This window comes from Ceratotherium simum, chromosome 17 (assembly GCF_057802395.1).
Source record: "Ceratotherium simum simum isolate JZ-2026a chromosome 17, ASM5780239v1, whole genome shotgun sequence".
In the NCBI taxonomy this organism is placed as follows: Eukaryota; Metazoa; Chordata; class Mammalia; order Perissodactyla; family Rhinocerotidae; genus Ceratotherium; species Ceratotherium simum.
Window position 1 is genome coordinate 18,322,645 of NC_141916.1, and position 26,121 is coordinate 18,348,765.

General features: G+C 42.3%; 1 protein-coding gene across 3 annotated transcripts in view; it reads right to left on the reverse strand.

The window, feature by feature from the left end:
• Nucleotides 1-11,349: 11,349 nt before the first annotated feature.
• The window catches only part of DIP2B (DIP2 acetate--CoA ligase B (putative)), a 212,838-nt gene continuing 198,066 nt past the window's right edge, over nt 11,350-26,121 (reverse strand). For all 3 annotated transcript variants that reach the window (XM_004429014.3, XM_014786452.2, XM_014786451.2), the window contains exons 32-38: nt 25,353-25,523; nt 24,249-24,310; nt 23,307-23,364; nt 21,094-21,168; nt 19,396-19,573; nt 17,240-17,363; nt 11,350-15,429 (exon numbers count right to left, since the gene is read on the reverse strand). In XM_004429014.3, the coding sequence (XP_004429071.1) occupies nt 15,177-15,429; nt 17,240-17,363; nt 19,396-19,573; nt 21,094-21,168; nt 23,307-23,364; nt 24,249-24,310; nt 25,353-25,523 (921 nt within the window). In that variant the 3' untranslated portion in view covers nt 11,350-15,176. The remainder of the gene's footprint in view (nt 15,430-17,239; nt 17,364-19,395; nt 19,574-21,093; nt 21,169-23,306; nt 23,365-24,248; nt 24,311-25,352; nt 25,524-26,121) is intronic.

Genomic DNA, 26,121 nt, shown 5'->3' on the forward strand with positions numbered 1-26,121 from the left:
AGATAACTTAGCTCTGAAACTGTTTGTTGCTTCATGTTAACTACGCCCAAGATGAATGCATAGAACTAGTCTATGAGGCCCTTGGAGTAGTGGACAACTATATGGCTGTCCATCTATCCCTCCTCCTCTTTATGGGAACTTCTCACAGTCATCCATATCTTACCAACAATGGGCACCTGACCCAAGCTGGCCCATCAGTCTCCCCTATGGAAATTTGTCTTTGGACAAAAATTAGTCTTTCTCTAGGTAAATGGACCTAAAGCTTAAGAGCTTTGTAATGAGCCTCTTCCATCTGTAAATAATGCAGATGAGCTGAGAGAGCAACCCAGTGGCTTTCTAGGCCCCAGTTCCAGAAGCTGCTGGAGACACAGCTGCCTGCCACAGCCCTTAGGTCTCATGAGTCACCCTGTGTCCTTGTAATGAATAGCACTTTTCTACTTAAACCAGCTTACTTTGGTTGCTGTTATTTCTAGAAGGCTAATACACCTGGATACAGAAGAAATATTTTCCTTGTGACCTCTTCCCCTTCTCTGTACCCCACCACTACCATCTTAGTCCAGGCTATCATTATTTCTTGCATTGTATACTATAGTAGCCTCCTAGCTGGTTCCACTAGTAAAACTGTATAAGGACAAGTACTGGTTATTGTGTTAGTTGGATTGTATGAGCAAACAAATTATTTACCTTCAAGATTGTGATTACAGAGTTGTAGCAAGACAGCTTAGAACTGAAATTCAGTTTACTGGAGGAAGCTTTTTTTTTTTTTTTAATATTATTCTTCTGATTTTTTTTTTTTGAAGAAGAAGATTGGCCCTGAGCTAACATCTGTTGCAAATCTTCCTCTTTTTCTTTCTTCTCCCCAAAGCCCCAGTATATAGTTGCATATCCTAGTTCTAGGTGCTTCTAGTTCTATGTGGGATGCCGCCTCAGCATGGCTTGATCAGTGGTGAGCAGGTCTGTGCCCAGGATCCAAACCGGCGAACCTCGAGCTGCCGAAGCAGAATGCTCGAACTTAACCACTACGCCACTGGACCGGCCCCCGGAGGAACCTTCTTTATGTTGGTCAGAGCAGCCTACAAGTATCAGGCACCTTTGTAAGTCTCCAGGTAGTGAGGCTGAGTGAGGCTCTGAGGACAGGAGAGTCAAATCCTTACCCAGAAAAGGTAAGTCTATTCACATGAGAACAAATCACTGGCCCTTCTAGGATGAAGAACCCCAATGTTGTCAACTTACTATTGAGTGGCCAGTTAGTCTCCTGGAGAAATAATGCCACATAGGGAGCTCAGTATTGGTCTCTGTCAGTTTAGTTGAAGATTCAGAGATAGCAGTAGCTAAATCAGCCTTGGTAGGTGGGAGTCCATGCTGTTGGGCCCTTGCGTAGCGTCCATCTCTGCCACTGTGGCTACTCTATTTAGGTGCTCCTTGTGCCAATTTTGAGATGGTCAGTGGCTGGCTGACGTCAACCAACCAAGTCATTTTGTCTGTTTGGATGTTCAGTGTCTCTCCCATGATGGATGCTTTTTAGTGGGCATTGACATGTGAAGCAAACATCTTCATATTTTGTCCTCCTTCCCTATATCCATTCATGTACCTCGACTCCAGACATTGTTGTATCCAATCTTCCAGTCTTTTTCCCTTCAAGACACTGACCAACTGGCCAGGCCATTTGCCACTGCCCATGAGTCCATATATATTCTCACTTTGAGCCACTTCTTCCACGCAAAACGCATGATCACTTTACTATCTGCCCATTGGGAAGATTTCCCTTGCAACTGCCTTTCAAAGTCACCTCTGAGAATGGCCATAACCCACCCATAAACCAACGCATAACCCACTCATAAACCTTTTCCACCTGCCTCAGCGGGAACACACACACCCACACACACCCACACACACCCATGCTCCATTATGGTGAAGAATGCTGGTGCAACTGTAGTGGGTAACATGGGGTTCTTGGTTGCCTGCTCGTGCAGATTGCTTATGTCCTCTGATCCTGCTTATGCTTGATGCCGGGTGTAATATTTCCATCTTATGATGGATTGGTGCTGGGACCATCTGACTTTATGACTTATGTCTGGCAGAATCCAGCCAATGCTGGACAGTTCCAGATGCATAGTCACTTGGTGTCCCCTGGTCAAGTTTCCCACTTCCACCATGGCCCAGTAGCACACCAGAAGCTGTTTTTCATAAGGCATATAGTTCTCTGCTAGATCTGGCATGTTCTTGCTCCAGAATTTCAATAGCTCGCATTGTGATTTTCCCACTGGGTCTTGCCATGAACTTCACAGTGCTGCTTTTACTATAACTGTCACCTCCACCACCGTGGGATATGCCAGGTTATATGGCTCCAAACCTTACTCAAAGGTGTCACCTGGTGTATTGTCCACAGCAACATTACTAGGCGTGTATAGTGGTGTCTCCAGAACCTGAAGAGGCCTACCAAGGAGTGTGCTTCCTTCTCTGAGAAAGGGAATGCAAGATGCAGTCATTTGCTTTTTATGTCTTAGAGAATAGGTTAGCATGCCCCGAACACTAGACCTCTGAATCTTCACAGTGTGTTTCCCATCCTCTGGATTGCATGCTGCTTACCAAGACCTTCAGTGTACTAAACACTTCTTGTTCTGTCTGATCAGAGTAATGTCATGTAACATAACTCTGGGGCAAAACTATAGACGTATATTCTTGTCCCTTCTATGAATGTGAACTACTTCTGATTCTCTTTTATTTAACTTGTTTTTTAAATAGAGATATCATCGACATATAACATTATATTAGTTTCTGATGTACAACATAATGCTTCGATATGTGTATATATTGTGAAATGATCACCACAGTAAGTCTAGTCAACATCCATCACTATACATAGTTACATTTTTTGTCTTGTGATTCTCTTTCTTGATTGGAATAGAAAAGGACACATTAGTCAAATCGATGGCTATATACCATGTACCTGAGAGCATATTAATCTGATCTAGCAAAGATTTCAGATCAGGCACAACAGCTACAATTGGGGCTAATATTTGGTTGAGCTTGCAATAATGGACTGCCATCCTCCAGGATCCATGAGTTTCTGCAGCAACCAGACTGGTGAATTAAACAGAGCTTAAACAAGGACCACTATCTCTGAATCCTGACATCCTTATGGGTGGCGCTAATCTCCACCATTCCTCCCTGAGATGCAATATTAATATTGTTAGTGATTTATTATCTTGGCTGGGTTGGGCACGGTTTCAGAGGCTTCCCCTATTTCTGGACTTTCAATTCTATTCTATCGATTGATAGGTCTATCCTTATGCCGGTACACACTGTCCTTATTATATCTTTGTAGTAGGTTTTGAAATATTGGAAGTGTGAGTGCTCCAGCTTTGTTCTTCTTTTTCAATATTGTTTTGACTATTCTGAGTCCCTTGCAATTCCATATGAATTTTAGGATCAGTCTATCCATTTCTGCAAAATAAGTGGCTGTGATCTTGATAGAGATGGCATTCAATCTGCAGATCAATTTGGGGAGTACTGCCACCCTAACTATTAAATCTTACAATCCATGAACATGGGGATGACTTTCCATTATTTAGGTTTTCTTTAGTTTCTTTGAATGATTTTGTAGTTTTCAGTTTAACCAAGTTTAACCAATACTGAAAACTGTAGTTTTCAGTATTCAAACAAGTTTGCACTTTGGTTAAATTTATTAAGTATAATTTATCCCTTTTGATGCTATTTTAAATAGAATTGGTTTTTAAATTTCATTTTTGGAATGTTCATTGCTAGTAAATATAAATAAAATAGATCTTGTATATTGATCTTGTATTCTGCAACCTTGCTGAACTTGTTTAATGGTTAATGTTTGTGTATTCCTTAGGATTTTGTACATACAAGTCATTTCATTTGTGACTGGAGATAGCTTTAATTCTTACTATCCAATCTGGATGCCTTTTGTTTCTTTTTCTTGCCTAATTGCCATGGATAGAACTCCAGTACAATGTTGAATAAAAGTGGTGAGAACAGAATTTCTTCCCTTGTTCCCAACCTTAGAGAGAAAGCATTCAGTTTTTCACAATTAAGTGTGGCATAAGCAGTGAATTTTTCATAGATGGTCTTTATCAGATTGAGAATTCACCTTCATTTTTGTAGGATAGTTTCATTGGATATAGAATTCTGAGTTGATGGGTTTTTTTCTTCCAGCACACTATATCATTCTTTGTTCTTCTGGCTTCCGTTATTTCTAGTGAGAAATTGGCTATCATTTGTATCATTGTTCTCCTATGTGTAATGTGTCACTTTTCCTTGGCTTCTTTGAAGACTTTAGCTTTATTGCCGTTTAGCAGTTTGCCCATGATTATGCCTGACTGTGGTTTTCTTTATATTTATACTGCTTGGAGTTTCTTGAGCTTCTTCAGTCTGTAAATTTATGTCTTTCCAAATTTGGGGAGCTTTTGTCATTATTTCTTCAAGTATTTTTCATGTCTCATTCTCTCTCTCTTCCATTTGGAATTCCAATTGCACATATCTTAGACCACTTGATATTTTCCCACAGGACTCGGAGGCTTTTTTATTTTTTTTCTTCACTCCTTTTTCTCTCTGTTCTTCAGATTAGATAATCTATTGATCTGTCTTCAACTTCGCTTATTCTTTATTATGCCATCTTCAACTAGCTGTTCAGCTATTTCAATTATTGTATTTTTCAGCTCTGGAATTTCTATTTGATTCTTTTGTTTTTATAGTTTTTGTTTCTCTGCTAGGTTCCCCATCTGTTCATCCATTGTGTGTTTATTTCCCTTTAAGTCCCAGTATATATATATATATATACACGCACACACACACACACATATATATATATATATATAAAATACTAATTTAAAGCTCTTTACTGCTAATCACAACATCTGAGTGGAGTGATCTTGCAGCTGATATCTATAGACTGATTTTCTTTTTCCTTGAGTATGGGTCATAGTTTTCTATTTCTTCACATTACTGTTTTTGTTTTTTTGTTTTTTTTTTTTTTGCTGAGGAAGATTAGCCCTGAGCTAACGTCTGTGCCAGTATTCCTCTACTTTATATGTGGGTTGCCACCACAGTGTGGCTGACAAGTGGTATAGGTCCATGTCTGGGATCTGAACCTGTGAACCTGGGCCGCTGAAGCCAAATGTGCCGAACTTAACCACTACGCCACAGGGCCAGCCCCTGTTTTTTCACATTCCTAGTAGTTTTATCATTGGAATGGATTATATTGTTTTACAGAGTGATTTTTATTCCTGAAGGCAGTTCATTTGAGAGGACTTAATTTACAATCTCTTTTTCCTCTGTCATGGACAATGGCTGAAATCTCTGCTCAACTCTTTTTATCTTCCAGCTGATGCTTTTTTTCACCAGGAACTCTGGATTTTCCTCCACATAATTTAGCCATCAGCCAAAGATTTTGACAGATTCTATATGCAGCTTTGGTGATTTATACCTTGTGGGGCTCTCTCCCTTCATAGATTCCCCACCTAACTACTCTCTGGCTGCTCTGCCAACCTGGAACTCTGGTTTTATGCCTTAAGCTAATAGGCTGTGGCTCTCTACCACTCAGGCTGCTTGGAGTTAGGGGATGTCCTCAGACAAAAAGTCACAAACGGGGGCCGGCCCCGTGGCTTAGTGGTTAAGTGTGCACGCTCCGCTATTGGCGGCCCAGGTTCGGATCCCGGGCACGCACCGACACACCACCTCTCCAGCCATGCTGAGGCGGCGTCCCACATACAGGAACTAGAAGGATGTGCAACTATGACATACAACTATCTACTGGGGCTTTGGGGGAAAAAAGGAGGAGGATTGGCAATGGATGTTAGCTCAGAGCCGGTCTTCCTCAGCAAAAAGAGGAGGATTGGTATGGATGTTAGCTCAGGGCTGATCTTCCTCTCTCACACACACACACACACACACACACACACACACACACACAAATATCACCTATTGCATTTCATCTTTCAAAGGTAGTTTCTCTCCAATTTGTCTCCTGTGGGTCATTTTCCAGCGCCTTCAAATAGGTAAAAAAAAAAATTTTGTCCAAATTCAAAAATTTTATCTCTGGGAGGGTTAAATCTGACCAAGTTACTCCACCATTATCATAAACTAGAGACTCATGCTATTGATTTTTACGTTTATCTTGTATTCAGCAATCTTGCTAAACTCTTGTTTGTTTAAATTTGTAGATTCTCTTGTATTTTCTACAGACTATCATATTGTCTCCAAATATTGTTTTTGTTCCTTTATGTCCAATTCCTATAGCTCATTTCTTTTCCCCTAATTATGCTAGCTATACTCTCAAGTACAATGCTGGATAGAAAGTAAGCATCCTCATCCTAGTCTTGACTTTCATGGTAGTGCTTCTAAAGGATGATTAGTATTCTTTTTTACTGTAGGTTTTTGATAATGTTCTATCAGTTAAAGAAGTCTCCTTCTATTCCTTGCTTGTTGGATTTTTTCATTAGTCTATATTGAAGTTTATCTTTCTTTTTCTTTAATCTATTGAGATGAGATGATCACATGATTTTCTCCTTTAAGCTGTTGATAAGAGGTAGTATATAAATAGATTTTTCTAATATTGAACCACCCTTGGTTTGACCCTCTTTGATCCTCATGTATTATTTCTTATACACTACTGGGTTTGACTTGCTAAGTGTGGGAGATGGTATTTTCCAATATATTTCCACACTTATCCACCAGGTATCTCCCATTGCACATGCCTTTTTGCAATGTGACTTTGCCTCTCTTTCATCCAGATGGAGAGTCCTGTCCCTTGAATCTGGGCTGAGCAGCAGAATGCAACAGAAGTGATGTGCATGACTTCCAAGAGTGGCTAAGAAGTTTACAGCTTAACATGCTCTTTCTACTGATGCTTCTTTTCAGAACCAAGCTGCTGTGCTGTGAGAAGCTATGAGAGGCCACATTGAAGTGCTTTGATCAACAGTCCCAGCTGAGCCCGGTCTTTGAGTTCTCCCAGCCTGGGCTTCAGATATGCAAGTAAAGAAGCCTAGAGGATTCCAGCCCTGATCCATTCAAATCATCCTCAGACATTTGAGTTTTTGCAGCTGAGGCCAGACATTTTGGAGTAGAGATGTCATTCCTGCTGTGTTCTGTCCAATTCACGATATGTACAATGTAAATTCAAGGCTTTGTTTTATGCCACTAAGTTGGGGTGGTAAATTACACAGCATTAGATAACTGAAACAGCTAGATTTTATTTATAATTTTGCATTTTTTTACAAGTGAGATTGATTTAGAATTTTTTAAAACTGCCTGAGTCTGCTTTTGGTATCATTAGAATGGATTATATTGTTTCACAGAGTGATTTTTACTAACTTTGTAAGTTGAGTTGTGGTTTTTTTATATATGAAAAAGGGATTATCAGGGCCGGCCCTGTGGATTAGCAGTTAAGCGCGTGCACTCCACTGCTGGTGGCCCAGGTTCGGATCCCGGGCGCGCACCAACGCACCGCTTCTCCAGCCATGCTGAGGCCACGTCCCACATACAGCAACTAGAAGGATGTGCAGCTATGACATACAACTATCTACTGGGGCTTTGGGGGAAAAAAATAAATAAATAATTTAAAAAAAAGGGATTATCTCTTCCTTGCGGGTTTGGTGAAATTTAGATTTTCTATTTCTTGAGTGAATCTTCAAGTTACATAGTTTCTAGAAAGTTATCCGTTTCATTTAAAATTCAAATTTACTGCAAAATTATAATAATCCCTTAAGATTAAAAAAATACCGTAGCTGTAGTTATAGTATCCTTTGTGTTTCCTACTTGTGCGTGTGTGTGCACGTGCGCAAGCACAGGAAATTTTATTAGAGATTTTATTAGGTTATTTTGAAGAAATCAGCTTCTGGTTTTGTTGAGCCTTTTCTATTTGCTTTATTTTCTATTTATTTATTTATTTATTTATTTTTTCCCCCAAAGCCCCAGTGGATAGTTGTGTGTCGTAGCTGCACATCCTTCTAGTTGCTGTATGTGGGACTCGGCCTCAGGATGAACGGAGAAGTGGTGCCTCGATGTGCAGCCGGGATCCGAACCCGGGCCACCAGCATCGCAGCGCGCGCACTTAACCACCAAGCCACAGGGCCGGCCCTATTTTCTATTTATTAATTTCTGTTTTTCTCTTCATTATTTCCTTCCTTCTACTTTCTTAGAGAGTCCTTTTGTTCTTATTTTAGTTGAATATAACAAATTTATTTTTAGTCTTTTTTAATAAATGCATTTAATGTAAATTTCCCTCTTATATCTGCTTCTTAGGAATGCCCATTATTTGCAGATTTCATATGTTGTCAGCTCTATCATATTTATTTATAGAAACTATCTCAGAAATGAGTGTTCATCTTCATAGACTGAGAATGGAGGTTCAGAGAAGTGAATGAGGTCATCAGGTAGGCGTCTAGCAACTTCTTACTATCAGGATTTTGCCTCTACCCAGTTTCATTAAAAAAAAATGTGCTTCCCTCTCTCAAAGGCTAATCCTCCCACCCATTCGCTGGATCTCGCCCCTTCTGCTTCCTCAGTGACCTTACTTTGTCAGTTACCCCTCATCGCTATAGTTGGAAATTTTCGCTCTACTGGCTCTTTCCCCTGACACAGGAATATTTTATTTCTTTCACCTTTAAAACAGCCTCCCTTGATTCTACATCCATCTTTTAAAGATTTTATTTATTTTATTTTTCCCCCCAAAGCCCCAGTGGATAGTTGTGTGTCGTAGCTGCACATCCTTCTAGTTGCTGTATGTGGGACTCGGCCTCAGGATGAACGGAGAAGTGGTGCCTCGATGCGCACCCGGGATCCGAACCCGGGCCACCAGCATCGCAGCGTGCGCACTTAACCACCAAGCCACAGGGCCGGCCCATACATCCATCTTTTAACTATTATCCCATCTCTTTCCTTCCTATATGTAGATAAGGCTTCTGGAAAGAGTATCCTCTGTTCAGTCACACTTCCCATCACTGCTTTCCTGAACCACACAGCTTTCTGGCTTCTGCCCCCATAGCTGCAACTGGAACCATTCTGACCAAGGTCACCATGTCTGCCTAGTTGCCAGATGCAGCGGATGCTAGCCAGTCTGTTTTACTCAGCTTCACTGTAGCCTTTGGCGTGGTCGACCACTTCCTCCTCTTTACAACTCTTCCTCCAATTTCCATGCCCATGCTCTTCTTGGTTTTGCCCTTATCCCTCCAGTCATTCCTTCTCCCTTTTGTGGACTCTTCTTCTTCCACCAGCGTTTGCTCCCCATGGCTTCATTACTGATCCTTTTCTCACTCTTATAATCTTCCTTGGTAATATCATCCACTTCATGGCTTCAACTACCACTTTTATTTTTTATTTTTTTAATTATTTTTTTTGTGAGGAAGATCAGCCCTGAGCTAACATCCATGCTAATCCTCCTCTTTTTTTTTTTTTTTTTTTTTTGTGAGGAGATCAGCCCTGTGCTAACATCCGCCAATCCTCCTCTTTTTTTGCTGAGGAAGACGGCCCTGGGCTAACATCTGTGCCCATCTTCCTCCACTTTATATGGGACGCCGCCACAGCATGGCTTGCCAAGCAGTGCGTCAGTGTGCGCCCGGGATCCGAACCAGCGAACCCCGGGCCGCCGCAGCGGAGCGCACGCACTTAACCGCTTGCGCCACCAGGCCGGCCCCTAATCCTCCTCTTTTTGCTGAGGAAGACCGGCTCTGAGCTAACATCTATTGCCAATCCTCCTCCTTTTTTCCCCCAAAGCCCCAGTAGATAGTTGTCTGTCATAGTTGCACATCCCTTCTAGTTGCTGTATGTGGGACGTGGACTCAGCATGGCCGGAGAAGCGGTGGTCGGTGCGCGCCCGGGATCCAAACCCAGGCCGCCAGCAGCACAGCCCGCGCACTTAACCACTAAGCCACGGGGCCGGCCCTCAACTACCACTTTTAAAAGGATGTCTCCCAAATATCTAGTTCTTGGCCAGAGCTCTCCTGAGGCAGAGACCTAAATATTCAGCAGCCTCTTGGACCTCTTCATTTCTGTGTTCCACAGCACCTCAAATGAGCATGACCAAGACAGAACACAGCATCTTCTTTCCCAAATCTATTTCTCCTCTTTTGTTCCCTATCTTGGTAAATGGCCCCACATCTACCTAACTCTCTGAGTCACAAACCTAGGAGTTGTTTTGGATTCCTCCTTCCTTACCCTGAATATTCAGCAGTTGAAACCTTGCTTACCTCCCAGGTTTGTGCACACCCCTCGTCTCTGTCCTGTCACTGACTTGGTTGCAGTGCTTTTGCTCTGTCACTGCAGTGACTGCAAAGGCCTCCCAACTGGTCTCCCCACCTTGGGTTTTACCTCCCTACCCACACCAGTCCATTTTCTATATGACTACCAGAATAATCCTCTATGTTGCAAATCTGACCATGTTATTCCCTTGCTCTACATCTCTCACTGGCTCCCTCTGGCCTTCTGGATGAAAGTCCAAAATTCTTAGCATGATACACAAGGCCCTTACTGAGCTGTCCTTGGCTCAAGCCTCCATAGATAACTATGTTTTACTTTTCTGCCTTCAAACTCTACAGCCTAATAGTGAGTTGCAGTTCCCAGAATATGAAACTCTGCCTTCCTGAATATTGTCTTTATCTTATCTGGCTGTCTCATCCTTCAAAACTCAGTTCAGATGTTACCTCCTCCAGCATCTTTTACTCACTATTCTCCCTCATCACTGGATTGGGGGCCTACCCTACACTCCCACAGTCCACCTCTACTTGTAACCCTTAACATATTGTATTGTTTCCTGTATCTCCTTGAGGGCAGTGACTTGGTATTTTTCTCTCTCTAGCTTCAGTTATCATCACAGTGCCTTATGCCTGTGGGTAGGCACTTGATAAATGTGTGTTACATGAAAAAATCTTCTCAGCTGCCTAAAAAGCTTGGACCATAATTCAAGGGCCAGTTTCAGTGTCTAACAACATGCACAATTCGATGAGCTCCCAGTAAGTTTCTTGAAATCAGGAAATGGAAAAGCAAATGAAGTATCACTTTAGGAAGAGCTAAAATCCAACCCAATTACAGATTAGAAAGGAATTAAAATTTCTAATCAACAGTTTAGAACTACCAAATGCCACACAGGTAGGAGAAATACTAAGCTATAATTGTTCCTGACAAAAGGCTTCTTAGTTTTCAAAATGACTCTCTACTGTTCCTTGATCTGGCGTCCTTTGATAGCACTGACTGCTATAACTTTGGATCTCTGTGTTCATTTTCCTTAGACCACTCCGGCTATCTTTGGGTCTTACCATCTGAGGTTAAATTTAAAATTTATCAATTCCAATTTGTCAGTTCTCCCAATGTGTGAAGCATTAAACACAATCAGGCATCAATATTTATTAACACAAGACAAAGGAAACACATTCAATGAGTTAATAGAACACTGTCCAGCCAGATGTTAAATTTAAAAATGTATATCTAGTCTAACTTCCAAATAAATAAAAAAACTTTATACATAATTACACAGTACTATCGTTTGAATTTGACACTGGTAAATATCTTGACAGAAAGTAAACAAAACAGCGTTTAGGACTCAAAAATTATTCTTATATCTTTACACTCTCTTTCTCTGGACAAATAACATGGCCCATCTACATATACCTAAACCAGAAATGTTGTGTGAATGAGAAAGAAAAGGCCTGTTGTGTATTTGGAGTACTGCAGCTTCTTGCTCCAAATAGGCTTGCTTTTACATCAAAGCAGACAACAAAAACAACACTAAGGCATAGATCATGTTAGAGTTTGAAGATGAGGTGATAACTCCTCATTGCTTTAGTCTAAAAGGTTCCTGGATATTCAAGGAAAGTAATTTATTTGGCCAAGATATTGAGCACCATGCCTGGGGCAGAGACCTTAACAAAAACCTAAGGCCTCAGGCCCTTTTTTGAGTCAACAGACACAATAAGCAAGCATCGCCCAAGGACTAAAGTTAAGGAGACACACTCATATGACCAACAGACAGGCAATGGTCCCTACAAAGCCTGAGGCAGCACAACTTTAGGAGGAAAGGACTTGGTACTCAGTGGGACCAGGGCCCTTAATGAGGCAGGAAGTAAATAAAGACTGGATTCACTGATGCCCGTTAGCATGCTGGTCATTGCCTGGGTCTCACTGATGCAGGAGATGGCATTTGCGCAGCTCTAAGAATCCCTAGGGCCTAGGAATTTTCCTGAGGCAACCCTTTCCTGATCTACCTCAGTTACTTCTGCTGAGAGGCAGAAAGAGGTTCAAAAACTTTCAGATGAATAGATTTCTCTTAACTGAAACGGAAGCTTGCTATTAATTTAGTTTTCTTTTTCACAGGCATAAAAACCCAAACAGAATGTGTTCCAGAGGATTGGCCAGGCTGATTTTATCAATAATGGTCTTTTGTGCCTGCCTTAAGAGTCAGTTCTACCACAAAGGTTCTACCTACTGTGGAAAGAGCAAGAGCATTGTGTCATCAAGAGAAAGTTTTCTTATCCAAGTCTGCAAGAGACAAGGTGTTCAATCTGCAGAGGACCCGCAAACACCTCTAAGGTAATGACTGGACTCTCTTCCCCTTCCAGAGGATACTTTACCAGCGTTACTGATGAAGTTCCCCAAAGACACATCTCAGCTTGCTTTCCTCCGCTAGCAAATTCTGGGAATATGCAAAAGATGAATAAACAGCCACAAGGCAGAAAGCAAAAACTAAAGATACATCAGAAGCCTGAGGAACCAGGAAGCTAGGTAATCAGCCCCTAAGTAACCGGCAGCTGGCCACAATCTGAGATTAACAGAGCATCTCACCTGCAGGAATCAGCAGAGATCTGCACTGTCCAATATTGTAGCCACTAGCCACAAGTGGCTACTGGAAACCTGAAATATGGCTAGTCCGAATTGAGATGTGCTTAATTAATACACACTGGATTTCAAAGACTTAGTATGAAAAAAGAAAGTAAAATATCTCATTATTAATTTCTTATATTGATTCCATGTCAAAATGGTAGTATTTTTGATGTCAATTGGGTTAAATAAAATATATTAAAATCAATTTCACCTGTTTCTTTTTACGTTTTAAAATGTGGCTACTAGAAATTTAAAATGACAGATGTGGCTCACATTATATTTCTAGCAGACATTCTAACTTGTGTAGTAAGAATTATCAAAGCAATTCAAACTGCCTATATTTTTCTCTTAGAACTTGTGGATTTTGTAGATAGAACTATTTAAGCCTCAGGATCCCTTGCTTTGTTTAGTGAATCATTAAAAACCGTTTTAAAAAAATTACTTTCCAAATAAGCAGGCTGTCTTCTCTGCAAATCAAACCGGTGCTAGTCACTGGGATTTCTTCCCCACTGTCAGGGGGTTTTTTTCTGTATATCCTAGAACCTCTTCCATCACGTGCAAATTAATTTCATCCAAAATGTTGAAAAGAGATCTGGAACTGGAAAATGTTTCTGTGGAGAATGAGTTGGGAGGAAAAGAGGATTAGGTAAAAGGGATAAAGTGGCTTTGAGTCACAGACTGTGTAAGGGCAAGCCCAGAGAGGGCTGCCATGGTGAAGGGTCTGGTCTTGGCATTATAAACCTTATTTTCAGGGTAATTACAAGTCTTAGAAATTGTTTAAAAACATATTTTAGTTTACATGATGTTACAGTGGGGTAAATATGTATTATTAAAATAGCCTAAATAAATATTTACACAATAGACCAGAGTGGGTCAAAGAGAACCATTCTGATTTAACAAGTTAACTCTGTTCACTTTCTTGTTTTTTTTAATTTTTAAAAATATTTCTGTAAGAAAAAAATAATAAAATTCAACTATATTCAAATACATGAAGTATCAGACCAAAGAAAGAAACCAAGCCGGAGGCCAGACTCAGTCCCAGGCTCAGCCCACTTGGCCCGGGCACCGCAGTTATTTCAAAAGAGTTTCTTGCATACATCAGACTTCCGCTATTTCAGCATAAGCCTGGCTATTCTGGTGACCCAGACTTGTCAGTTTTCAGAGGTGTAGTTACGTGGCCTTATGGTTTCACCTGACTGTTGATCCCACTGCCTTCCCAGCCTGTCATTCTTGTTCTTAAAATCCCTGCCCTCACGAACTGGAAGAACAGAGGACGCTCTTCAGAAAAGAGAAGCCACATGTATAAACTGTAGACACAGTTTACAATGGGCCTGGAAAAAGAGGAAATTCTAAATTCTTATGTAGTCACTCTAAATTTGAAAGACAGTTTCAACACTGGGGGCCCGAGTGAGTTATTGTAGTTCCTTAGAATAGGGAAGGATCTAATGAATCTGAGCTGTTTCACAACATTTTGATTCTTAAACTGAGATTTTTCAGCTTGTAGAAACAGGCTGAATTCTTAAAAGCTTAAGCTGATTCTGGGAATGCAAGCTTTAAAAACAAACATAGGCAGTTTTAGTTTATAAAATACACCAGCCAACAAGGACAGTACAATGTGCAGCGAAACCTGCAAACAATTTGCACTTTTTAGTTACCTATTCAATTACACCACATTAAGAGAATACTGAAATTCTCTCAGAGGAGAACTGTTTCTACTTTGGTTGTTATAACTATACAAGCCAATTCGATTTTTTAGCTGAATTATGTGTATTCTTATTTACATGTTTAAAACACTGGTCAAAATGTTTTACAGTCAAGAATTATATATATAGGTAATTCTCATATTCAGTGGGTTATCTGATTTGCTTATGGGTCGACTGAAAGTAAGCTGAGTAGTTCCATGTTAACAAAACCCTCAGAATGTCTAGCTATGGTAAAATGGCAAAATACAGTACAGAGCGGGGAACTGTGTAACTCAGACTACCCCCCTTATGTGAATTCATCAAACTCCCTTAAAAAATTCTAAAATGGCATTAGATAAAAATGCAAGTATATACAACAGATGAAAAAAATGCAACATGCATGTAATTGCTTTAGTAACGTGCTGCTCACGCTATGTCAAAGCTCATGACTAACAGACTGTTACCATTTTTTTCATTTGCCACCACAGAATTCCCCTTTCCTGTGTGTCCTGTGATTGCAGAATCCCACAGGTGAGATGAAGGATATAATGTAGCCATCGCAGCGTATTTCACATCATTTGAAAGCTTGCTCCCAGTCACGGGTCTCAGGTCCTTGTGGTTTTTCAGGGTGGCCCCCTGTATTCTCCACAAGGCTGGTTACATGTTATAAGCCACGTAGATGGGGTCTAACTGGTCAGCTAGGAAGCTGTCACGGAGGTGCATCCTCTGCTTCTCTCCTCTGGAGTTGATGGGGATGACGCCTGGGTCCACCACAACCACGACACCAACGATGAGGTAATGCTCTTCCAGGACCACATTTGTCACTAGAGGAACCAGATCTAGGGCTTCCTGCTCAGAGCCACACAGTTCCACAACCACCACAAGCAAGTTGGTCCACGTGAACACGGCGCTGAAATTTCAATGACATTCAGTTAACACGTCATTACATTTACCAGTCATCTTGTACAGTATCTGCCCAAGACGTAACCTCCTTTCCCTGAGAACTGCCTGCTTTTCTGGATCCAACCAGAAGGCTAGCAGCCACATCTGTAACGTATAAACTTGCCCTTATGATTACAGCTGAGCCAGCCAAAATCTCTTGGGAGTGCGATTGAAAGTTGTTAGCTGGTCACTTGAACTGAGGACGTGTGGACTGGAAAGTTCTGGTATAGCCAGGTGTGCAGAGAAGCACAAAGAATGGCTCTTCAGGGAGGAGAGGAGGAATGAAGTGGATGCCCACATGGTGCTAGCAAGTGAGAGAATAGTGGTTCCTGATGGCCTTGTTTCTACCTTTCTTGAGATCCAGAGTTAGAGACTTTTAGGAACCTCTGAGAGAGCCAGGTATTCTTTCCATTAACTCTTTATTGCTTAAGTTTCTTTCTTTTTTTTGTGAGGAACATCAGCCCTGAGGTAACATCCAAGCCAATCCTCCTCTTTTTGCTGAGGAAGACTGGCCCTGAGCTAACATCCGTGCCGATCTTCCTCCACTTTATGTGGGACACCGCCACAACATGGCCTGATAAGCGGTGCATCGGTGTGCGCCCAGGATCCGAACCTGGGCCGCCAGCAGCGGACCACATGCACTTAACTGCTATGCCATGGGGCCGGCCCTGCTTAAGTTTTTTTGAAGAGAGCTTCTGTTATTTGCAACATAAGAGCTTTGACTAAGATAATATTCTTAAACCCATCAGGAAGGGAGTTGGCCTGGCCATATCTGACCTTAGTGCCCCACATAAGTGTCTCTGCTATTGTGCCATAAAAGTGCCATAAGGTAGAGAGTGAGTGGGATCACTGGGTTAAAAGGTATGACCTGACTTGTGATATGCAGTGTTAAACTGCTTTAACAGAGTCCAATCATTAAAGAAAAATATACAATATTTGGTTGCATGAAAAGTCGAATGTCTAAAATTAGAGGGTAGCCATGGCACTCTGTATTATTGGGCATGGGCATTGCTCAGGTCCGGGGAGAGACTCTGACCAAAGTGAGAACGTCTGTAGACAAAGAAGCATCTGGAAAGCATGAGCAACCATTAAAAGAACTGTGGCTATTTAGCATGGAAAAAAAATGAGGAAGGACACATTGACTTAAATATGTAGGAAAGAAACTGGATGGATTCTGTATTGTCAAGAGTCCAGGATGAAAGCCAATAGGAAAAACTACAGAGTTTTAATTATAAGGAATTTTAAGTCAATATGAGGTTGGATGATTCTTTATCAGGGATAATGTAGGGGGAATGCCTGCATTCAGAGGGAAATTGGATGAGATAATAATAATGATCCTTTTCATCTGCTTACCATTTAACAGTTGACAACCACATTCTCATTTGATCCTCAACAATCAGCAAGTGGCAGAGGCAATATTTTACAGACGAGGGAAGCAGCCAACGTAGGAAAGCTAGGCCTTTAAGCTGGGTCTTTTGACTTAAAGTCATGGTTCTTTCCACCATACTACACCGATTTCTAGACGCAGATGATCAGCTAGGTCCCTTCCAATGGTGAGAGTCTATCATTAATAAGGACTCAGCTCCATACTAGTTCCTCAGAGCCTTGTCTGCCACAGCAGACGGCACACCAAGCAAGAATCAATCTGTTTATTTTCTTACTCCCCGTGGAGTTCTATGTCTGTAGGAGGTATTTGGTACAGACGGCTGACTACTTAGATCAACGTTAACTGATACTACAACTGAGGCGGGAAGCCTGTTCTGGGAGGGGAAATTTACCATTCAGCAATGCTCCTGTGGATCCGAGACACTGAGGTCTCAATATCGATCGGGTGGTATCGTAGTCCTCTCAGTTCCAGCGTTTCATCCAGAGCTCCCACCACATATAATGCATCATGACGCTCTGACAGAAAGGAAAAGAGAAATTTGGTCCATCACACACGTACTGAGTTCAATACAGTGTTGGAGTTAAGAGCACAGGGTTCAGACTGCCTGCCATGTCCCCTGGCTCCACCACTCACCGGCTGTGTAACTTTGGGCAAATTACTTAAGTTTCCAAGTCCTGCGTCCCCCTCTGTGAGACAAGGATAACAACAAATGGCTGCTGTGAGGATTAAATGAGATAATCCACATAAGGGAGTTAATATGATGCCTGGTACACTGTAAATGCTAAAACGTTAGCTATTATCATTATTATTACTACTCTGTGCCAGGATTGTGCCAAGTGCTTGGGAGGCAAAGATGAGAAAGCACAATTCCTGCTCCGAAGATACTTACTGTCCAGTGGGGGAGACAGACACACAAACAGGTGTTCCATCATAACGCGGTGGGCCAATGACAGGAGTGTGCACAAGGTGCGAGGAGAGCAGAAGACACCCCCGAGCTCAGCTCAGGGTTCAGGGAAGGCTCCTGGAAAAGCTGAAGCCAGGCTTAGCTCTTAAGGATAAATAAGAATTAGCCAGAAGAAGGCTGGGGGAGGGGACGGAAGCGGGGATTTGAGACGGAGAACAAATGAACATGTGTCATTGTTTCTAGACATCTTCAAGGAATCCAGATATAAGGAGTAGGATTACAGAATACAGAGAGACAGGTCCAGGTTATTAATAGGCTTGTAATCCAGCTGGGACATGGCAGAAATGTCATTCATTTTTTTTTTTAAAGATTTTATGCACACACTGTATATATAAGACTACATGGTTTATGTCTATCTAGATACTGCATTTTGAAGAAGAGAGATGATTTTGCTAGGTCTACTGAATACAGTATTTTCAGGAAAAGATAGATTTCTGAAAAATTTAGCAAAATAAAGTGCCAGAAGCTTTTGGAGAGAGAAGGATGAGGAGGTCCAGCAGAGCTCGCATCATACAAGAAGAGCTCATAAAGACTGAAATGACAAAAATGACAACAGAAACACAGTAGGTAACAACGAGTGAGTGCTTTCTATGTGCAGGCACCATTCTAGGCACCTAAATGCATCATGTCATTTAATCTCACATTATTGCCACGAGGCAGGAAACATTATCACTCCCATTTTCGAGGTAGGAAACTGAGAGGTTCAGTGATTGCTCAAGGTCACAGAGCAAATGGCAGAGGCAGGCTTCAAAACCAGGGCACCTGGAGAAGGAGGGATGCCTCCTCCTTCTCCAGTATGTTATCCTGCCTCCCCATGAAATATGGAGAAACTATGGACGCTGGTCGGTATGGAACAGATGCAAGGAGCTAAGGAGAAATGACCTGGCCTGATTCAGGCCTTTAAAGGCCAGTGAGTTATTTGTATCAGTTCTTGAAGTGCACGATACAGCTAGTGTTGGGTATTTTTAAATGGCTATTAATGCCATCAGGAAGAAAGATTAAAAGCACATAGCAGTGAAGCCATGACAGTCATCTGGGCAGAGGATGACCAGGGGAAATGCTGACACCAGAGTCTTGCCAAGAAGCAGCCTGATCCAATATGAGATGCCAAAGGGATGGAGTGCTTCAGCAAGACTGCTCCTCTGCACCGAGTCCCCCTCTCAGGGAATAGGGTGGTTCCTCCTGCTCCCAAAATGGCGTGCAGGAGAGGAAGAGCTAAAGGATGAAATACCTGTCCCAGGGGCTTATTCAGGCTGACTGAATAAGCCCACAGGGGCTGAGAGTCTGTGTTCTGGCAGGAGCGTTTACTCATCATCAGGCCACCTCTAGGACTGCCCGGCCGTGCTAACCCACAGGTCAGGGATGCTGACGTGCTGCCCTGGGAGCTTACTTCCTAGGTTCTCTCCATGGGGCAAAGTCTTACTTTGAATGAATATAAATTCATATCTGGGTTCAAGAGTTGTTGAAGAGAATAATTAAATACACAAACTCCACAATGCAAAGGTAGGCTGAGGAAGGCCAGACAGTGCTACTGGCCGAAACGCAAAGCGGGATGAAGGGGGAAAGGCTGCTGGGGAAGATACCTCCAGTGGCTGCTGTGAGCTCAGTCCGGCGGACAAAACCAAGGTATCCTGTCCGAGCCCAGAGCGTATGAGCAGCATCCCCAAAGCTGAGGCGAGTGTTGAAATGATCAGCTTGAAGAGTCTCACTGTCGTAGATGGTGTAATAGCCACTGGCCGTATGGGGACTGTTCACCCAAATCTGCAATAAGAAAAGGTCACATTTCACCAGGAACATTGAACTTTATCAGTTCAATTCTCTTGGGACTGATTATTTTGTTTTTTTAATCTCATTTTTATACTAACACCACCACCACAACTGAACAATGAAGGCAGCTGACATTTATCAAGTGTTTACTATCTGCTGAACAGTGAGGTAAGACTTTAAATGCCTTATCTCCATCAATCCTGACATATATGACACAACAATATAGTTTGCACTATTGTTTTTTTTCAATATGCAAAAATCAACTTTATTTCTCTATTACAGTGACAAAAATTAGAAAATAAATATGAGAAGAGAGTAAAATTATCAGATACCTAGAAATACATTTGACCAAAGATATTCAAGACCTCCACTTAGAAAACTGAGAGATTTTTAAAAACCAAATTAAAAGGAAAGATATACAATGTTCATGAATTAGAAAATTCAGTATCGTAAACATGTAATTTGTCCCAAGTTGATACATGTAATCCCAATTAAAATCCTAGTAGATTTCCTTTTTCATAGAAATTGACAAACTGATTCTAAAATTTATGTATAGTTTGCACTATTGTTATTCCCATTTTACAGATGCAAAAACAAGGAGTTAAGTAACTGGCCCTAGAGACAGAAACTAGGAGACCAACATCCAAGCCTGTGTGACTGCAGAGGCCATGCTCTTAACCACCATGCTACACTGCCTCCCTGGCTCATTTCTCAGCCACTTCTGCACCAAGGGGTCATTTCTGTGCTTCTGAAACTAAGGTATAAAGCCCTCAGGAAAACACTACAGGGTATCTGAAACAATGGTAATAACACTAGTATTTATTGAGAACTCATGTGACAGGCACTGTTCCATGTACGTTACAGATACAGGTATTAATGCAGTTGATTGTCAGACAATTCTACTAGGTAGGTGAGGTAGTTGCAATTATTATTATGGATGAGGAAACTGAGGCCCAGAGAGATTCAGGAACTTGCCCAATATTGAGAAGCTGGTAACTGGCAGAGGCCAGGTCAGCTGGCCCCTGCACCTACAACACACCTCCCAATAAGCTACAGGATGAAAGAGCAGTGTCCCTCAAAGATCTGGGGGAAGAAAAGTTAAGTCTCTTAAAATATTTTTATACTAATACAAAAATGTATACATTTTGGAATAGAATATAAAACTTGCATGAATTTAAAGAAATTTATATTTGTGGCTCCTTTCAGCTCCATCACTCAATAGGTGGGAACAGGTTGGATTTGTCCATTTTCCTTCTCAGCTAAGGGAACGTCAGTGGACAAATCTAGGACTAGTTCTAGTTTGGGTGCCTAAATCTCCTCTTGATCCTGGTCTCCACCTCGCCCTTCTGTCTATTTCAGTCTCAAGCCTTACAGAGAAAGACCGAAACTCTTTTAGAAGATGAAAATTCACAATGGGGGAAAAACTAAATCCACAGTTTCCCTGAGGTCTAGAATGTGAGCCCTAAAGTCTTTTATTACTGATTCTTCAGAGCCAAGGTGAAAATGGTACGTACCTCTCCAAGGTGAGAGTCTCCAACAGGCCCTTTGGTCTCGGGATTAACAATAACCACTTTCACTCCAGGTAAAATCTAAGAATCAGAGAGAAAGCACAAAGAAAGACTGGGTTCAATGAAATCTAACGACCTCTAGGAAATGCAGTTCCCTGCCCTCCCCACCCCTGTGAGGTACGCCAGTGCGCACAGGGCAGGAGCTAACTGAGGGCGCTCACTGGACTGTCCTCAGTGAAGACCAGAGGTATAAGATTCATCCTCAAAAATACACCAGGAAACCAACCAGTCTACGATCTCTTCAAAGGATGAGAAACTGCAGACCAGAACCGTGACGGAAAGAACCTGTAGAATAACTTAACCATGTAACTGCCCTCCTGCACAATTTGTCTTGCTCACTGGAGTGATGGCAGTAAAGCTGACAGCCAAAAGGGCAGCAGGGAGGGACAGCCTGAGAGACTCGGCCCCAGTCCACAGCCAGTGCTAGAGTGAGAGAAGCTTGAAGAGTAAGAGAGGACGGAGGTAGCTCTGCAGAACAGAAGACATCCATGTCTCCAGGATCATGCAAGATGTACGTGCCTGAGAGCTCCCTCAGGAGGAAAAAGGAAAAAACAGGTGCTGGCTGAGAGAATGGCTCAGGGCCTCTGGTTACCAGTATTCTGTCCCTTAAACCTCGCTTTTATCTTGGGTTTCTAGAGCATGCAGTTACTTGAGAAGCCCTACAGCAATTACCTAGGCACATACATATAAAATCTCAAAGAAAGAAGAGAAAAGGCCATTTCCGCTAGTCTGGGCCAGGCACTGCGCCAAGCTCCTGAGAGGCCCAGCTGCTAGCTGAGGCAGAAGATCAACCCAACTCCTCTGTGAAGAGTGTAAACGGAAGAGTGAAATTGGAGTAAACTCCCCAGGGGGTTAATCTGCCACTGGACACATTAAGCAGGATCCCCCCCTTTTATTTTTTTTGTGAGGAAGATCAGCCCTGAGCTAACATCCATGCCAATCCTCCTCTTTTTGCTGAGGAAGACTGGCCCTGGGCTAACATCTGTGCCCATCTTCCTCCACGTTATATGGGATGCCGCACAGCATGGACTGACAAGCGGTGCGTCGGTGGGCGCCCAGGATCTGAACCCAGGCCACCAGCAACGGAGCGCGCGCACTTAACCACTATGCCACCGGGCCGGCCCCAGGATCCCTTTCTTCCTTCCCAATTTTGTCCTCTGCCTTTCAGAATTACTAGAAGGGATTCTGAAGCATCATCACTATCTCTTCAAAAGGATGAGAACCTTGATAGCTTAGCTGATGTTCTATCACTCTTAGTAAATTGTTCAAAACTGCTATAGACTGAATGTTGTGTCCCCCCTAAAATTCATATGTTGAAACCTAATCCCCAATGTGACAACCGGTTTTAGGAGGTGGGGCCTTTGGGAGGTGATTAGGTCACGAGGGCAGAGCCCTCATGATTGGGATTAATGCTTTTAGAAAAGAGGCCCAGAGATCTCCCTTGCCCCTTTGGCCATGAGAGGACACAGTGATAAGCTATCTGTGAACCAGAAATCCCCCACCAGAATCTGCTGGCACCTTGACTTTGGACTTCCCAGCCTCCAGAACTGTGAGAAATGTTTCTGTAGTTTATAAGCCACCTGGTCTACAATATTCTGTTACAGCAGCCTGAATGGACTAGGACAATAACTAAATCTTTCCTTCAACGTTTTAAAGCCTCATTCTAATCTAAGAAATCTTATCCCCACAGACAATAACTCTCAAATATCTTAATCACTTCCCCATTTTGATTTCTCTTTGAACTTTCAACATGTGGCGTACATCTTTCCACATGTAAACCACATCCCCCACCTGCCACTCTCTTCTTCTCCTTGTAACATTTATAAACATAGAATTGGCTCTTTTCAAGTGTTGCTCATCTCTCCACCTTGAATATAAGAATGTTGAATTTTGCTGCTTTGTCAAATAAGAATAACACATCAATTGGATTTTTAAAAAATCTATGGAAATTAAGAAAGTCCAAATCTAGTATTTTCTTGTCTATGTACCCGTATGAATTTGAAAGTACTGGCTAAGCTGAAATTGTTGAATTATCTCCAGATTTCAATTAAGTCTTGCCCTGGGTACCAATATATTATATGGCTTCAGGTTTCCAAAGAACCTGAATGAACCACTTCTCCACAGAGACTACCTTCCCAATGGTTAACAGAATGAATTACCTTTCCAGACTCTGAGAGGAGCAAACTCTGGGGGGCACCCCGTTCCACAAGACGAACCCTGCAGAAGAACAATATTTACTGTACATAAGGCTTTTAAAAAACCATTGCACATGTCTACCACAGCTACGTACGCCTTCCCAAGACCTCTAACTTGTCTCTCCTCACGCTACAGCAGTGTTTCTTGAACTCAGCATTACCGACATTTTGGGTCAGATAATGTTTTGTTGTAATTTTTTGTGAGGGGGCGGTCCTGCATTGTAGGATGTTTAGCAACATCCCAGGCCTCTACCCACTAGATGTCAGTAGCAACCCCGTTTTGTGACAACCAAAAATGTCTCTAGACTTGTCAAAGGTCCTCTGGAGGCCAAAATCTCCCCAGGCTGGACCCTCTGCACTAGAGAGATGCTCTACTTGTGCAGGCTGGGTCAGGGCCCCGGGCACAGCAGCAAGCACAGCCAAAGTCAGCGGGACCTGGGAAGAGGCCCCAGAGACCTCAGGCCAGGTGCTCACTTGCCACACAGCTAAAATTTCCTTGTAGGCTGATGAGCAGGAAGGCTGTTACTCCTGGGGTTCAGATAAAGTATTATTTCAAAAACCGTCCTCGGCCTCATTTATCTTGTCTGTCCCACCTTTTATTTTTAAACTCCCACAGGAAAGAGTCTATCCACTTTAGTTTAATTTATATCAAATGTCACAAAATACTTTTACACAGGCAGGAACTAAGTGTTACATTTTAATATTAAAGAACAATGCAGCAACTGTGAGAATTAAAGCTTTTTTCTTATAAATGTAAATCTTATCAGCTATTAATAATGAAAACGAATTCCTTCCCTCTTCCCATCCCTCCCCAGGAGATGAGAGAGAGCGCTGGCTTTCTCAAAGCTCAGAACTTCTTATGCTTCCGAACTCTAATAGGGAATGAGCATAATAAATCTACTGTACCTGTCATGTCTTAATGATTTCAGATCTACATACACAGTAGTTGGATCAGGCCCTGAGGTTCCCTAAAGAAAAATAAATCAATGCATTGTTTATTTAAAATGTAAATGAATTATATTTCCATATTTTACATTTTCAAATCAAGAAACAGAAATTTAGCCATATACGTGAAAAACCCAACCTCTATTTGGAAAGCTCACCCTCTCTTCAACCAGATGAGGCAGGGCTGCAGTCAACACCTGAAAGGCCCACGGGCTGGCTTTCTCCTCATGTTTCTGTCCTTACTGCCTCGGGAGGGTGGGCCAGGGGCCTACGCAGCACTGAAAGGTTACCAGGCTGAGGAGGGTCCTCATCCCAGGACTCAAAGCCTCAAAGGCCAGCCTCTATGGGACTTTCAAAACCAGCACTGGCCCAAGCGGACAGCAAGGGGCCCATGATGGGCTCTAAGGGCAAAGCATCATTCTGCTGATTGAAAGGCCCTCGACCATGGTCACAGAAGCCCTGCGAGTATCCCCACGTGTGCTGCCTTCTTTCACTCCCACTCTCGGCCATGCCTGTATTTACCTTAGCCTTCAAGCTACATAAAATCAGACTCAGTTCTTTTCTGTTATTTCAGTCCCTTTTTTGTTATTTACCCACCAAGAATAACATGGCAAACTTGCCATCTGGCTGGAGAAAAAGAATGCAGGCTTATTTGTGCTTCCTTTGCAAAAAACAGTTGTAAAATATGGAGGAGACAGAAAAACAGAAGGTGAGATATAAATAAAATTCTAATAGGACTCAGAAATCTTCTTGATTCATCGTCACGGACCATAAAACTACTACTAAGAGTAAACATTTACACTGGTATCAACTGCCGGGCATGGCTCCCAGAGCGTGGTACCTAGTAACTCAGTGGTTCTACAGAATGACCCTGTGAAGGACGATACTATTATCTTCACCTTACAGATGAGCAAATGAGGCACAGCAAGTCCAAATAAAAAGCCCACAGTCCCACAGCCAGTAAGTGGAACTGTGGCTCATGCCAGGCAGCCGGGCTTCGCAGCCTCTGCTCTGGAGCACCACGCATTCCTCCTCCATTTGTTACCAAGATATCATGATAGTCACCTGTAAACATATCGCTACATTGACTCTTGATCCAAAAGTGGTGCTGACAGCCCGAGGGGACAGACCGATGTCTTTAAAGAGCTTGGAGAAGGACTGTTGGAGGGCGATACGGGGCCGCTCCTCAGCCACCACCACACATGTCCGGATGCAAGAGAGGTTGATTCCCCTGGTCTGTAAGACACGAGGCACGGGAGCTGAAGTCAGTGGGATCACAAAAAGAACCGAAGAGGTAGGGCCATTGCTCTACCTTTCTGATCAGGAAAAACCAAGGAACTGTGTATTCTCACCTCGGACACCCAGAGAAAAGACAAAAGTTTTCAGAAAATGCCAAGGCATTCCACTAAAATCATTACCCAATGGTAAGTCTGCTCATTCTCTGTTTCCTTCCTCTTTCACCTGAACATCTTAGGTTCTTCAGCAATCCATTTTTATCCCTCCCCATTTCTGTACCTTAGATTTCTCCCTATTTCAAAATGGACAGATGGGACCGAGAAAAAAGGACTCTACCTCCCTGGAGATTGAATCTCTTGTCTCGTTTTTTCCTTCTAAGGTCATATTTCTCGATTAAAGAAAATTTGGGGTTTTCTGACTCTCTCATATGCCAGTTAGACATACGATCACTGAATACACATGAACGGGCTGCCCTAATCTCTGGAGCAGGCCTCAATCTCTAACATTCTGAGGTTGCAAATTCTATTGGAAAAATGCTATTGGAGGTCACAGTTCCCTTTCATCTTCACATAAAGTCATTTTCATTCAGCCTCTGCAA